The sequence below is a fragment of the Cyclopterus lumpus genome, chromosome 7 (genome assembly GCF_009769545.1).
Source record: "Cyclopterus lumpus isolate fCycLum1 chromosome 7, fCycLum1.pri, whole genome shotgun sequence".
NCBI lineage: Eukaryota > Metazoa > Chordata > Actinopteri > Perciformes > Cyclopteridae > Cyclopterus > Cyclopterus lumpus.
The window spans coordinates 22,516,290-22,531,335 of record NC_046972.1 but is presented as its reverse complement, the minus strand read 5'-3'; the positions used below and the strand labels follow the sequence as shown (position 1 = coordinate 22,531,335).

The 15,046-nt window shown below is 44.3% G+C and overlaps 2 protein-coding genes across 2 annotated transcripts in view; both read right to left on the bottom strand.

Moving 5' to 3' along the window:
- Positions 1–455: 455 nt before the first annotated feature.
- Positions 456–8,891, bottom strand: csf1b (colony stimulating factor 1b (macrophage)). Its single transcript, XM_034538089.1, has 8 exons — positions 8,698–8,891; positions 7,186–7,299; positions 7,020–7,082; positions 6,705–6,875; positions 6,396–6,597; positions 6,176–6,312; positions 585–628; positions 456–489 (listed from the first exon to the last, which is right to left on the bottom strand). Exons 1-8 carry the CDS (start codon positions 8,737–8,739, stop codon positions 456–458), a joined length of 807 nt encoding a protein of 268 aa, XP_034393980.1. The 5' UTR covers positions 8,740–8,891.
- A 2,899-nt stretch (positions 8,892–11,790) lies between these two features.
- The window catches only part of ren (renin), a 6,253-nt gene continuing 2,997 nt past the window's right edge, over positions 11,791–15,046 (bottom strand). The window contains exons 4-9 of the mRNA XM_034537984.1: positions 14,165–14,283; positions 13,860–14,056; positions 12,569–12,691; positions 12,315–12,456; positions 12,093–12,191; positions 11,791–11,952 (exon numbers count right to left, since the gene is read on the bottom strand). Coding sequence (XP_034393875.1) covers positions 11,791–11,952; positions 12,093–12,191; positions 12,315–12,456; positions 12,569–12,691; positions 13,860–14,056; positions 14,165–14,283 — 842 coding nt within the window. The remainder of the gene's footprint in view (positions 11,953–12,092; positions 12,192–12,314; positions 12,457–12,568; positions 12,692–13,859; positions 14,057–14,164; positions 14,284–15,046) is intronic.

Genomic DNA, 15,046 nt, shown 5'->3' with positions numbered 1-15,046 from the left:
ACAGTTGGTTAAGTGGTAGCAAGTGGACACACATGGTTCGACATATATAACTAGTGTAAAAATATAACTTTTTTTTTTAGTGGAAAAGATATCTGCAATACATAACGCAACAAACACAATATACATACCGTATTATTTAAAATAAGGCCCCTCTTCGCTCTCCGGCAAAGCCGAGTTTCGGATTAAAACGGCGAGCATGATACACGACAACAACATCAAAAAACAACAAACAAACAACAACGCTGATGGGGAAACTTGTTCATGATGGAAGGAATGTGCAGCTTCTCGAGCGCTCCGCCTGCTGCTGCCGCAGCGATGTGCTCGTTACTGCCCCGCGGAGAGAGAGACGGAAATACTGAAAAGACCAAAGATGGATGTGCAGTGCAGTCAGAGAGGAGAGACGCAGGTGTGAATCATGCACCAGCTGTTGTAACTCTTTCTCGTAGGCACTCACGTTATTGCAGCTCCGTGTCCAAGTCCTGCCGGTCTCTGCGTTGGTCCAGATGACAAAAGGAATGCGTTAGAGGGACTTTTCAATAAAACACGGAAAGTCTGTTTATTTTGAAGTTTATAGTTGTTCTCACCTTGAGTTGGACGGTGATCTCGATCTGTGTGGGTTGTGAGTTATCTAATTTTTTTTTGAGGGAAAAAATACACAAATTTAATCAATTTCTTGAACTTTGGTTAACATGTGTCGTAGTTGGAACATTCTCAGAACACTAAATTTGCCGAATGAATGAACACCTCTCATTGGCGATTCGTTATTTCTCCATCCGGCGAGCAAGGGTGTTATTATTAAAAATCCCCAAATACATTTTTGGGTTATTAAGTTCCATTCGATTATCCAAAAACCGCGTATCCTATTTGAGGACGCTGGAGACGATCCCATTGGGTGAAGGCAGCCTGAACCGGTCGCCAGAGTCTTATAAACAGGCACATGTTTGGCTCCCGTTTGGTCCATAATGCATTTATCGGCTTTGCCTCCAGTAAAAGTTTAGTTGCAAGTTTTAAGAAAACTTCCACATTGGCTTCACTCTAAGAACTGGAAGTCAGTTAGTTTGTTCTTCACATAACTTAAGAACCTTTCATCCGATCTACTTCACATTTAGTGGGTTTGTTAGTTGGAAACCAATAAAGAGAAGTGTAAAAAATGGTGCTATCTGGACACATGTAACATTAAATAGGGAATAAATCTAAGTAGAGTCATTTTCTCACAGACTTCTATACAAACAGAGGCCATTATGAGGCCTGCAGTTTTAATACATTTCAGCATTGGCTTCCCTTTCCAGACCCAGAGGTCACATATACTGGAAAAACGAAATAGAGCAGCTTCACACTGTGATCAAAAAGGCGATTCAGCTGAGAACCACTATGAAGCAACTGTGCATGTAAGACCCCGGCTAATAAAGTTGACGTAGTCCTAATCCAGGCTTCATGGCGATCAAATAAATACAGCAAACTGAGACAAACGTGGCGATAGTTGTTTCATACACTAATAGTTCCCAACAGAAATGCATCTGTCCCGATTGATGCCTCATGACCAATGCTTTCCGCTTTCCTCGTGTATCCTTTTAAGTCTGTCTTCAACGCTGGTGATGTTGATTAAAGTCAAAGCTTTAAGGTTTTAAGGGGCAATTGGCAAGAGGAGCACATTCCCACGCACAGTGGCTCGCAGGCAAAAGTATAAGAGAGTTAACAACTGCATCAAGGCCTTTAATGTGAAAGGCCCCCTTTTTACAGCAGCCATTTTGAGCTGGGTGAACACAGGTGTAATTGATCAAAGTAATGATGATCTCATTTAATTTGACACATAAACGCTGTTGTTTACATTCGAACAACCGGCGCTCTCTGTTTGTCTTCAGGGAAAAGCTTTTTCTCCTGGATTACGGTCGCAGTTTGAAACACGTGGTTTAAACTATTTCCTCTAAGTACAGAAAACTAGGTTTAATGAATGAAACGAAACAAATACCCAACAAAAAAGTACTTGCTTCACACGGGATGGCCGTGGGGGAAGCACGGGACAAACGGCAACCTCCTGGGTGAAAGGCTTTTTTTAACCAATCCCCACCCAGACCTCTTCCCCACATGGACTTCTGTAGACTCATTTAAAGGAGAAACTTGTCCGGTTTAGTGACACCTACTTGTACGGTTGCAGATTGCGACCGACTGAACACCCCCCTCCCCTTCTCCATGCGCATAGAGAACTACGGTGGCCTTGAAGTAAAGAAAAAGGCCCTCGCTACAGCTAGTGTTGGGTTTTTTCCATTCTGGGCTACTGTAGAAGCATGGCGGCGCAACACCTGTACGTAGATATAATCGTCTCATTCTACACTCACGGAGACATTCTTAGTATCAGGTGATTCACACACCAATGAAAACCTAGTTGTGAATATTATGTTCCATTTCTGCCGACAAATCCCCCTTAATCCTGCACACTACTGCTTCAAAAAGTTATTCAAAAGCAAATGCAATCCAAGACAAAATGTGTTTCCCTCGAAAGGTACACGGAAGTGAGCCCTGGCCTGTGAGAAAGGCCTTCTAGTAACTATATTTTGGTTTGGCTTCATGCCCTCTGACTTCAGGGAAGATTGGATTATGTTGCATCTTGTTTAGAGCTGGAGAGGATTTTGTGTATTTTTCTTTCATGTCCTTCATTCCAGTTTAGTGTTTCCTGATTTTGTTCTGTGAGTTCTTGGTGTGTACATTTTATTCATACCTGTTCCTTTGTTTTTTTTTGGGGGGTTCATCTTTCCCATCACGTGGGGTTTAGTTTCCTTGTGGCTACATATACTGCCTATCCCATAAACCTGCCTGCTGTTGGACAAGTTCTCCTATAAATTAAATAATTTACTGCGCACATATGCCTTTCTGGTCTGCGTCGGGGTCCATTCACCAGCTGCACTGCATGTAGTCAGTTAAATAAGCATATGGACAATCAATACAAAGACTGATAGTCAATCCCCCTTCTCTTTCAAGTCTAATTATTTGGCTCCAGTTTTGGTGAATTCAAATCCACCATGAGCCACTCTGACAATCTCCTACCAACCGGTGCCCTTTCTATGTGCGGTTGGCATGTTCTTGCAGGTACTGCAGTTGCATCTCACACTGCAACACATGCACATTAGCCAGTTGCAACATCAGAAGCAGATTTCGCCCATGTAATGTAGCTCATATTTCCACAATAAACAAAGAAAGAGAAAAACCATGTTGTCTTACGACTAAAAGTCAAGCCAGAAATCTTTAAAGCGTTATGTCGGAATTCGATTTGAACTCCAAACGTCACATAAAATTAATCGCTTGGTCTGTTTTCTACCATCTAAAAGAAAAACATTACACGAATAAGAGGAGTGATGTGCCAGCAAGGCCTAGAAAAGCTGTTCCACGCCTCAGTAGATTGGATTATTACAATGGCCTTTTCACAACAATAAAAGCTCTTAGTGTCAAAAAATGAAAATACGACCACATCCCACTAGTTATGAAATCCTTTCGCTGGCTACCAGCCACTTGGAGAAGTCACTTCAAAATCTTTCCTCTCGTTTCTAAATCACTGTGACTGTTGGCCCCAAATACGTCTGTGATCATGCTTGAGCCATCGAGAACTATTAGGACATTTTTAGCCTTTTGTGGCCACAAGAGTTGGGACCAAAACCTGCAATAAACACTGCAACAATTCTCTTAAAAAAGAGGTTCCTGATTCTGGACACGGGGCCTCTTTATTGTCTACCTTGCGTTTGCATTTGCTGTGTTTAAAGCACATTTGATTTATCTGGTCTATTAAATGTGCTGTAGAAATAATGCCAAAAAGCCCTGAATAGGAAAAAGAGCATCAATGCACTTAATTCTACATGCCGACTGTTTTGCACATGCTGCTGAAGAATAGCACCAGTAGGTCCAGCCTGCACCTTCTTTTGCCAGCCAGGGAGGGCGGGTTCTCATGGAATGGCTAAACCTTTCCCAGATTGCCAGATAGTACGAACTCTTTACAGTTTATTAGCTTACGAGGAGCTTATCATACCTACGCTTTTAACTTAGTATTATTTCCTTAAGCAACTCATTCACTATCAGTATTATAATTTCAAAGATCTCCATTTCGTTCTCTTTGGCCCATCAGGTTTCTGCCTCTAGCAATGAAACTGCTTGCGTAATTGACATTTTCCTGAAAAAGGATGCGGGTAGTCCAAAAGTCCTGCTGTCAGTGTATCTTACTGCAGCTTTTGACACTGTGGATCATATTACAAGCCTCTTGGTAAAATTCTGTACAATTCTCTCGGACCATGAGGTTACTTATCATTTCTATGCAGATGACACTGAAATCTATCTAGCAAAAAAATGTAGTTAGTTAGTTTCCGAAACGCTAATTTTCTGGTACTGGAATGCACTCCCTGCTGGCCTCCCAATAAGACCATCCAGACACTTGATCAATCGCTACTGCTCAAACACTGACAAAAACATTATTATTATTAGATCCCACCGGCTCCCAGTTAAATATAGAATGGATTTTAAGGCCCTACTTATTGTCTTTTAAGTCACTCAATGGTCTGGGCACAACATATATTGCATATTTATACCATGGTCTGTGTTGAATAGTCCATTCTGATTGGGCTGCAGGTTGTCCATTAATTCCTGATAACGGACCCAGTGGTTCCATAAAAACAGACTGTTCACTATTCTAATTTATTGAGCTGACTACATTTTATTTAAAAGAAAATACATTTGAATATCCCAATGAGTTGTCAGTGCCTCATCCTCTAAACACCACAGAGGGGCAACTGTGACACACCAGCTGCCAGAAGTAAGTTTCACCGCCCAACTTATTGACCCATTAAGAAGGATTTGGTCATGACGGTGCTTGAAACATAGCTACACCTTGTTGTGAAACAGACTGTCAAATTATAATTACTGTTTGTAGACGTTAGCTGTACACAATGTTATTAACTTTGTATCTTGCTTGTGCAAAGTTTGCGCTACGCTAGCGCTATGCTTTGGGGACAATGACTTGACTGGACAGCTAAGTGTTCTTGTTGCTAAACATATTGTCAAATTATATTTGAAGTGTGTCGATGGTAATGTTATTGACTTCTTGCTAGCATGTTGTTAGCTTCCAGTTCGTAGCTGAGGCCAAAGGGTGCTATTAGCCTAGAATTATCTTCAGTTGCCAAGTCGTGTCTAAGGGCCGTCCTATTTGCTAGAGCAGGGAACAACATTTCCATCGCATGAAAACTTTAAAGGTCCAACTGGTAGGAGGCCCCGGGGAAGACCGAGGACACGCTGGAGGGATTATATCTCCCGGCTGGCCTTGGAACGCCTCGGGATCCCCCAGAATGAGCTGGAAAGTGTTGCGGGTAAGAGGGAAGCCTGGGTCGGCCTGCTGAACCTGCTGCCACCGCGACCCGACCCCGGATAAGCGGGTGATAATGGATGGATGGATGGATGGAAAACTTTAAAGGGTTGTAATGATTGTTCCATTAGAGTTACCAGCTAACGAAGAAAATGGTTCTGGCCTCCATCATCAGACATTAACCCTTACTTATGGGATTCTTACAATTTTTATGTTTTAAGTGGTTTAAAACTTGTTTGTATTTACCTTTCTTTCTTTCACCACCTGTAAAGCACTTTGAATGACACCTGTGTATGATAATTTGCTAGATTAAAAAACTAACTCGTTTTGCCTTTGTAGCAATAAGCGATAAATTGCAGATCTTATTTTGGATCTCACTTCCCAGAAATCCAATATCGCTGCCTCTAATTATTTCCTGGGAAACTCGCCACAGACGGTTCGTAACGATACAAACCAGGGCTTTCACATGTGGGCTGTAGGCTTCGTCGCCATTGTGTTGCCTCACTTGTTTCCGATTATGTTAGCCAGTTGAACCGCTCCGATGTGTTGTTATTTTAAATAATAGCTGATGGTGCCTAAACGGCCCTAAATTGGACATTTGCATTCTGAGTGTTTTGTGCATGTGCCGCTGCAAAATAGTCCTTATGCTTTCCCCAGTTAAGTCCAGTCCGTATTTTATTGACTTCAGTATTTACCGGCGAGGGAGGGCTGGCAACTTCTGCAAGAGGGCTTGCCACAGAGGGCACAGGCCGGCTGCCAAGGCCTGAATCGAGTGCAACACGACTGGAATGCATGGTTCAAAACTTCATTGCAGCACATGTGATGCAGAAATCGTACCTTTTGCGTGACGAGACAGTAGAGTGTGAGAATCAGTAGCAGTCCTCCACAGATGGAGACCAGGATTAAGCCGAGGATGTACAGGTCTCTGACTGGTCTTCTCTGCGAGGCCTTCGCCGAACTCCTATCGAAGCTGTCTGTGGAGAATGACACCAATGCCGTGATCTCAAGAGGCTCCGCACGTCTTGCGTCCTTCATTTTTGCAGGAAGAGATTCCCACCTGTGAAATGTGGCACGGGCGACTCTGTGTACAGCTCCGTGGTGGAGCCGGACATTTCCGTGTATTCGTCCTGGCAACTCCAGTCGACCGGCGCGTCGTTCGTCGTCACCAGCTCCCAGTAAACGGACAGCACCTCCGAAGCCCTCTGCAGCGCCTCCAAAGTGGACCCTCTGTGAAGTATCTCAAAACTCTCTGGCTTGTCCTGCGGGAGGATTCACAGAAACGCACTTTACATTCTTCTTTCCGTATCGCAGATGTGTATCTTCTGGCGCCGCGTCCAATTTTCCACTTTCACATATTGAGACTCACCTCAACCTCTTCGTTTATCTGAGGCACGCATTTCTGAGAGTAGATGTTGAGGATGAGCGCCCTCAGAGACTGAACGTAGCCGTCGTTGACCGAACCCCGGCTGTATTTGAAGTGGGTGGTAAGCAGCTCCAGGATCCAGGGTAAAGCAGCTTTTACGAAGCAACACTTGCTCTGTAGGAAAACAAGAACGCAAGGTCATAAACTACTTGAAGGCACAATAGCGCCAATGGAAAGTTGGAAGGCAAATCAAAGTGTTTTTTTGGTTTTTTTAGCTGGGGTGAAGAAAACAATCCCATAACACAAAAGTTACCTTACCATACTTCTCCGTTCTATGAATGTGTAGGTTATCGTGCACCCGCTCCTCAACTGGTTATCCATCTGCGAAGACAACAGCGGGGTGGGGGGGGGGTAGAGAGAGTTTCAGCCCACATTGTTTCTGATGTTGATTCAACAAATGTGCTTCCAATGTTTCCACACCTACCAGATGCCTGACTGTCAGCAGGTGCTCCCTCGTGATGGAGTGTCTGCATGGACCAGGGACCTCAGCCATGGTCAGGGGGAAGCTCAGGAACACAAGTACACACAGACACTTTACCTGCAACTAACACAATCACACGTTACACCTCCGTGGCTTCCGCTCATTGTCTTTTTTTTGCGTCTGATGCACGTGTTTTTACTCGGCTGGAAAGTTAAACGTTTTTTTTCTTGGCTTTAGATTCCTCGAGTATATTTTTGCATGAGGAATGCTCTCAACCACCAACCATGAGGCATCCCAAACTTAACCATTTCAATATGAATGCTCTCCGCATGGGAGTCTCTCTCCCTTTTCTCTCCCTCTCTTCTATTTCTTGCTTTTTGACAGCTTCTTTTTTTTTTGCATTACGTTTCGATGGTTTTTTCGATGGTTTTCACGGAAAGCGTTGCCTCGTTATTGAAATAAACTTGCGTTAACCCTAATTGTGACTTAAATGGAATGTCCTCCCGATTGTGCCAGAACAGTTAAAGCATTACGCATTAAAAGCAGCTCACAGAGAGAGAGAATCCGCTCCGCTTCAGTTGCAACAACCCGTTTCTTTACAACCCTTGGGCCAATATTTGCATGCGTTATACGATTCTGCTTCTGGACTTGGTGTTAAAGTATCGGGTTTCGTTTGTTTTTGCAATATGTGCGCCGCCTCCTCCTCCGCTGCAAACGCCACCAGTGAATGATGTTAAAGTAACCTCAGAGGAACCAAAGTATCTGTTACATAAAACGCATTACGGTCAAATAGTGCCCTCTGCCACGGAGGGGGAAAGCCTCAGAGAATCTTCCCATGTTGCTGATGATGCCTGCTAACCAAAGCACCTTTCTGGCGGCAGCTCCAACCGGACAATGGGATCCAGATGAACTTTTAATCCTTCTAAACTCCAAGGTATTCTTTTTTTTTTAAATTCCCCCCATTGACTCCCTTGACCTGTGTGTGTTCGGTGCAGCTTCTGCAACAAGCGCCAGAGACAATTCTTTGAACGCCCACCAGAGAAGTATCCCTTTCATATGTAGTCGGGTCTGTTTTTAATATAAAGCTGAGCCGCACACTAACCCTTGTTAAGGCTTTTTGATTTATGAAACAGTAAAATTGGGTTTCTTTAAATGCAAATCGACCTGCCGAGAAAGGAGCAAAGAAAAGAAACCTGTTGCATCTCGGTTTTTGACTACCAAACAATAATCTGGCAAAAGAGGCATTTAAAAAAAAAAAAAAAGAAAAAGTCAAACTAGACTCGAGGAGACGAATCAAGCCTGTTATCGGGAGCCCCCGTGACGGATGATAATCAAGTTAATGCAATCAAATACAAATATTAATGCGATTGTGATGCGGTTAATGCGAGAGAGAGAGAGAGAGAGAGAGAGAGAGAGGGAGTGAGAGAGAGCACATGATGCAAATGTCACCTGTCACATGATTTGACTTTTGACGGACCGATGAAACTTTTCCAGAGGAAAAAGGTTCTCACCTACCTTGGCTTTGCTCTGGATCAGGGTTGACGCAAGGACGGTCATCTGGTACGTGTTTGACAGTGGAAAACACCAGACTCCTCTGTCACACACATCGAAGCACAGAGATCCTTTTTTCTCAAAGACACCGGGCCGCTGGGTAGACTCGACACTCGTGGGTCATGTGGCGCAAGTTCTCAAAAAAGGCTTTTGCCTGATGTGCTCCTCCTGCACAGAGTGAGTTCGACCCCGAGATGCAGGCTGACAGACAGCCCTTTTCCCTTTTTCTTTTTTAAAAGACCTCCCACCCCTCTCTCTCTCTCTCTCTCTCTCTCTCTCTCTCTATCTCTCTCTCTCTCTCTCTCTCCGCCCTGTTGGACTGAACAACCCGTTGGTTCAAGGACATGCTTTCTGGGATGCAGATAGACAGGATTGTGTTGAATTTCTGGTCTTTTGTTTGACGAGCACCTCTCTCTTCGGGAATTTTTAAGAACTCCCCCCCCCCCCCCTCCAAAAAAAAAAAAATTGGATAAATAGAGCTTGACGTCGTCAGTGCTGATAACATCTGTTCTAGTTTTAGAAACTCTATCCCATGAAGGTGTACATATATTTTTTTATATTTTACAGTTTTAACTGACAGCCGTAGTGACAAGTTACTTTGCGAGTCAATATCTCGCTGGGGAATCCATTTTTTGAAAAGATACTTATGTCTTCGTTACGGATGTAATAGGCCGCAGATGGCCAGAAAGAAAAAACACGTTGGCGGTTTTTGGATCTTCTTCCACTTTTAAATTAGCTGACGCCGAAGGGGAAGTGTTTCGCGGTTGTATGTGTGTGTGTGTGTGGGTGTGTGTGTGTGTGTGATCAGGTTTTTTTTTTTTTTTTTTTGATTTAGGGCCTCGAAGGAGCTTTTCTTTGTGGAATTCGCTTAATTCGCTTCTTTTATCGGCAAAAGAGTCAAATGGGATGATCGATTTAAATTTGTCCTCAAGTGGAGAGAGAGGTATGCGTTTACTCGTGGCGATTGGTGCACGTGCACCCCACAAAAATGCACAAATGTATGAAATCTATACGCGTGACCTCTTAATTTGAGACAGATTATATAACTTTACCTCCAGGATATAGACAATAGTTTAAATAAACCCGCCAACATGCGAGATGTTAAACAGATTGACTGACAGATTGGGAGTTATTTATCATGCGAGACGCTTGCGATTGTTCCAGATGTATTTATTTGGCAGGAATAATACATATCTTGTGAAACACGCGGGATGTCGTTCTGGTTTGTTTCCAAACGACGAATCGCTCTCCTTGACATCTGCGAGAGATGTTTTTCTGCAGCGGTTTTGACTGCACGGTTAAAAGCCAGTACAATGCATGGATGTGGGAGCGAGGAAGGGCTTTACAGAGCGAAGAAGGGCTTTATAGAGCGAGGAAGGGCTTTATAGAGCGAGGAAGGGCTTTATAGAGCGAGGAAGGGCTTTATAGAAGGGCTTTATAGAAGGGCTTTATAGAAGGGCTTTATAGAGCGAGGAAGGGCTTTATAGAAGGGCTTTATAGAAGGGCTTTATAGAGCGAGGAAGGGCTTTATAGAAGGGCTTTATAGAGCGAGGAAGGGCTTTATAGAGCGAGGAAGGGCTTTATAGAAGGGCTTTATAGAAGGGCTTTATAGAAGGGCTTTATAGAGCGAGGAAGGGCTTTACAGAAGGGCTTTACAGAAGGGCTTTACAGAAGGGCTTTATAGAAGGGCTTTATAGAGCGAGGAAGGGCTTTATAGAAGGGCTTTATAGAAGGGCTTTATAGAGCGAGGAAGGGCTTTATAGAGCGAGGAAGGGCTTTATAGAAGGGCTTTATAGAAGGGCTTTATAGAAGGGCTTTATAGAAGGGCTTTATAGAGCGAGGAAGGGCTTTATAGAAGGGCTTTATAGAAGGGCTTTATAGAAGGGCTTTATAGAGCGAGGAAGGGCTTTACAGAAGGGCTTTATAGAAGGGCTTTATAGAGCGAGGAAGGGCTTTACAGAAGGGCTTTATAGAGCGAGGAAGGGCTTTATAGCCGGCGCTTCGCTTCAACTGTCGAGAAGGACTTTAGTTTCGTTATCTTTGTATGTTTTTCAGCTAAGCGAGCATGAACTAAGTGTCAGTTATGAAACCACCCTGAAGGGACAAGTTAACTCTGATGCTATAAACAGGGTTTCCTCTGTCAACCGGCGTTCTCATGGGGGGAGAAAAGTGTGGCTTTTTTTTTTTTTACACCAGAAGAAAAAAAACACAAAAAATGTAAAGAAAGAAAGAAAAAGAAAAATAATTATATATATATATAAAAAATTATTAAAAAAATAAAATAATAATTACATATATATATATATATTATTATTATTTCCTTTTTTTTCTTTCTTTCTTTTAATAATTATAATAATAATTATACATATATATATATATTAAAAAAATATTATAATTATATATATATAACTTTCTTTGTTTAATTTTGTTAATTTGTTTGTTTTTTTTCTTCACAGAAAAAGACAAATTGAATGTCAGGGAACACGAGCTGCACAAACCAGAAAGTCACGACGTTGCGTAAACCGTAAACATATCCGTCACTCACTCCTTGCGTAACCGTCGGTTACCGAAGACAGTCCCCACCGCGGCGGGAGAGAAGGCGGGGGGGTTCGCATCACGCCTCTGACACACATGAGTTTCTAATTGTTTTAACAAGGTTTATTTTTCGGTGCATATTGTCAATCTTCTATAAACAATGACAAATATCTCTGATTCGATCTGCCGCGGGAATCTGTTTTCAACTCGACTTTCACAAGACGAACAATGCAGTTTAACGAAAGTCAGGCTCGAGTCACGTTTTGAACCCCAGTAAACAAGTTTATTCTTGTCGGTACAAACACGGCTATGGAATTATCACACACACACACACACACGCACACACACAGATACATTTGCTGGAATTTTTTTTATAAATAATAAGAAACAAAAGAGAAAAAACAGGTGTGGAGGTTTTCAGTGCAAAAATATCAGAAAGCAGGATTTGCAAGAAAATGTGAGGGGTGATGATTTTTTTTAATGTGCCCTCTTTAACCCCCCCCCCCCCCCCCCCCCCATGCATCAGACCGCCGTGGCAAAGCCGATCCGGTTGCTGCGGCGGTCGAACTCGGTGTAGTAGCGGGCGATGAAGTTGGCCCCCAGGATCCAGACGGGGCCTGTAGGGGGCGGCACATCCAAGCCCCTGAAGGTCACGGTGCACACGTCCCCTTCGATCTGCGTTTGCTGGAGCATGGAAATTATACTTCAACAGGCAAAATGCACTCGATGTACAACCGAAAAAACCGACATTGCGGAGAATATAATTGACGTAACGAAGCATCTTTTATTTCCACCACGTGAAGCAACGTTAGATTCCTGCTTACCCACAAGATGTAATCCTCGTGAGTGAGGGAGTACTCCTGGCCCCCGAGGTGGAAAGTGACGCTGGGCAACGCCTCGACCGAGTCGCAGTTGACTTTGTACTGAGGAACCACACACGCAGAGGTCAAAAGGTCATTCGTTCGTCTTTTTAAAAAATATATATTTTTTTTTTCTTCGCGTGAAACTATTTTTGCGTGCGTAAAAAAAAAAAAAATAATAATTACTCCGCTTTCATCCAGCTGCGCTCCGATGGTTTTCATCAGCGCCGACACGGAGGAGGCGGGGCCTGTGATGTAGGAGGAGCCGGTGTCGATCACAGCTGTGCAACCCTCCGAGCAAAAATGCATCTCCATCCCCACAGAAACACTGAAAGAAAGAATGAAGGAGGAGGAGGAACACGAGACATATTGTTACTGAATTGGCACACACACACACACACACACACATGCTTTATTATATAAAAAAGCAAATGTCTTACCCTTTCATGGTGACCTCCCATTTGCCCGTCTCTCTGGTGTTCAGGTAGTTAAAGGTTCCGGTGTAGTAGTTTGGGTCGGTGCCACCGAGCACCAGCTCTCCACCGGGGGTGTGTTTTGGATCCCTGAAAAAGATAAAAATAAATCACACCCTCATTGTCAGTGTTTCCCATCTGTGGCTCCGCCCTCAGATGCCCTTTAGTCATGTGACCTCTCATTGTTCACAAGTTCCCCCGGGATCTCGTCGTCATCATTCTTCTTGAACTAGATTTTTTTTTTTTCGCATGTCAGCTTCATAGCTGACGAGGTAACTTCTCGAAACACCATCTTGTCTCAATCATGTGGCACAACATTTTTTTTTTTTAAAAGAAGCTTACAGATGGTATTAATAATAGTGTATACTAATCATATATCAATGAGAATTAAAGCAGGGAGGGGAAAGAAAAGAAAAAACATCTCGCATACATAAACGCCACGCGGGAGGTCGGGGGAGGACGAGGGAGGTCGGGGGAGGTCGGGGGAGGTCGGGGGAGGTCGAGGGAGGTCGGGGGAGGACGAGGGAGGACGAGGGAGGTCGGGGGAGGTCGAGGGAGGTCGGGGGAGGACGAGGGAGGTCGGGGGAGGTCGGGGGAGGTCGGGGGAGGACGAGGGAGGACGAGGGAGGTCGAGGGAGGTCGAGGGAGGACGAGGGAGGACGAGGGAGGTCGGGGGAGGTCGGGGGAGGTCGAGGGAGGTCGAGGGAGGACGAGGGAGGTCGGGGGAGGTCGGGGGAGGTCGAGGGAGGTCGAGGGAGGTCGAGGGAGGACGAGGGAGGTCGGGGGAGGTCGGGGGAGGTCGAGGGAGGTCGAGGGAGGACGAGGGAGGACGAGGGAGGTCGGGGGAGGTCGGGGGAGGTCGAGGGAGGTCGAGGGAGGACGAGGGAGGACGAGGGAGGTCGGGGGAGGTCGGGGGAGGTCGAGGGAGGTCGAGGGAGGACGAGGGCGGTCGGGGGAGGTCGGGGGAGGTCGAGGGAGGTCGAGGGAGGTCGAGGGAGGACGAGGGAGGTCGGGGGAGGTCGGGGGAGGTCGAGGGAGGTCGAGGGAGGACGAGGGAGGACGAGGGAGGTCGGGGGAGGTCGGGGGAGGTCGAGGGAGGTCGAGGGAGGTCGAGGGAGGACGAGGGAGGTCGGGGGAGGTCGGGGGAGGTCGAGGGAGGTCGAGGGAGGACGAGGGAGGTCGGGGGAGGTCGGGGGAGGTCGAGGGAGGTCGAGGGAGGACGAGGGAGGTCGAGGGAGTTCGGGCGGACTCGACCCACCGGCTGTAGTAGACGGAGAACACCTCTTCCTTGAGGACGTGCTGCGACATGATGCGGTCGAACACGGGGGTGATGCCGTCGATGGCCACGTTGGGGTAACCCATCCCCAACACGCCGTCGAACTTGGCGAAGATGAAAGGCATGGCCGACAGCGAGGCGGCCTCAGCGAACACCTGCACCACGGGGATACCGCCGACCTGCGAGAGAAGAAAAAAAAGAAGAAGAAGAAGAGGAAATGAAAGCAACGATTTGTGCAAAAAGAAAAATACCCTTTTTTACTGGGTGTTATTTCACGAAAAACTCACCACGACCACGTCCTCGCTCAGAAAGCCCCGGACGTTCCCAGAGGCGTACTGGATGGAAAAGCCTGTGCCGTTCTCCACGTACGTCCGAGACTTGGAGGCGTCGTACCTGTTGTGAGTGACTAGAAAAGGTCAAAGGGCATTTGAGTCGTGAGTCCAACGTGTACCCGGGAACAATATTTCCTACAACATATCATTTAAAAAAAATGAAAAATGAAAAAACCACAACAACCGTGTATTTATTTTTGTTTAATTTATTTATTAGACAACATTATTTTTGTTTAATTTGTTTAAACCTGCAAAAGCAGATTTTTGTGGGCGAAACAAATTTATTTATTAAACAAAATTATTTTCCTTAATTTGTTTAAACCTGCAAAAGCAGACTGTTGTGGAAGAAACTCATTTATTTATTAAACAAAATGATTTAGTTTAATTTGTTTGAACGTGCAAAAGCTTCACTTTTGTGGAAGAAAATAATTTATTTATTAAACCAAAATCATTTTCTTTAATTTGTTTAAACCTGTAAAAGCTTGACTTTTTTGGGCGGAACAAATTTATTTATTAAACAAAATTATTTTCTTTAATTTGTTTAAACCTGTAAAAGCTTTACTTTTGTGGGCGAAACTAATTTATTTATTAAACAAAATTATTTTCTTTAATTTGTTTAAACCTGTAAAAGCTTTACTTTTGTGGGCGAAACTAATTTATTTATTAAACAAAATAATTTAGTCTAATTTGTTTAAACCTGCAAAAACAGACTTTTGTGGGCGAAACTAATTTATTTATTGAACCAAAATAATTTTGTTTAATTTGTTTAAACCTGCAAAAGCTTCACTTTTGTGGACAAAAATAATTTATTTATTAAACAAAATTATTTTAGTTTAA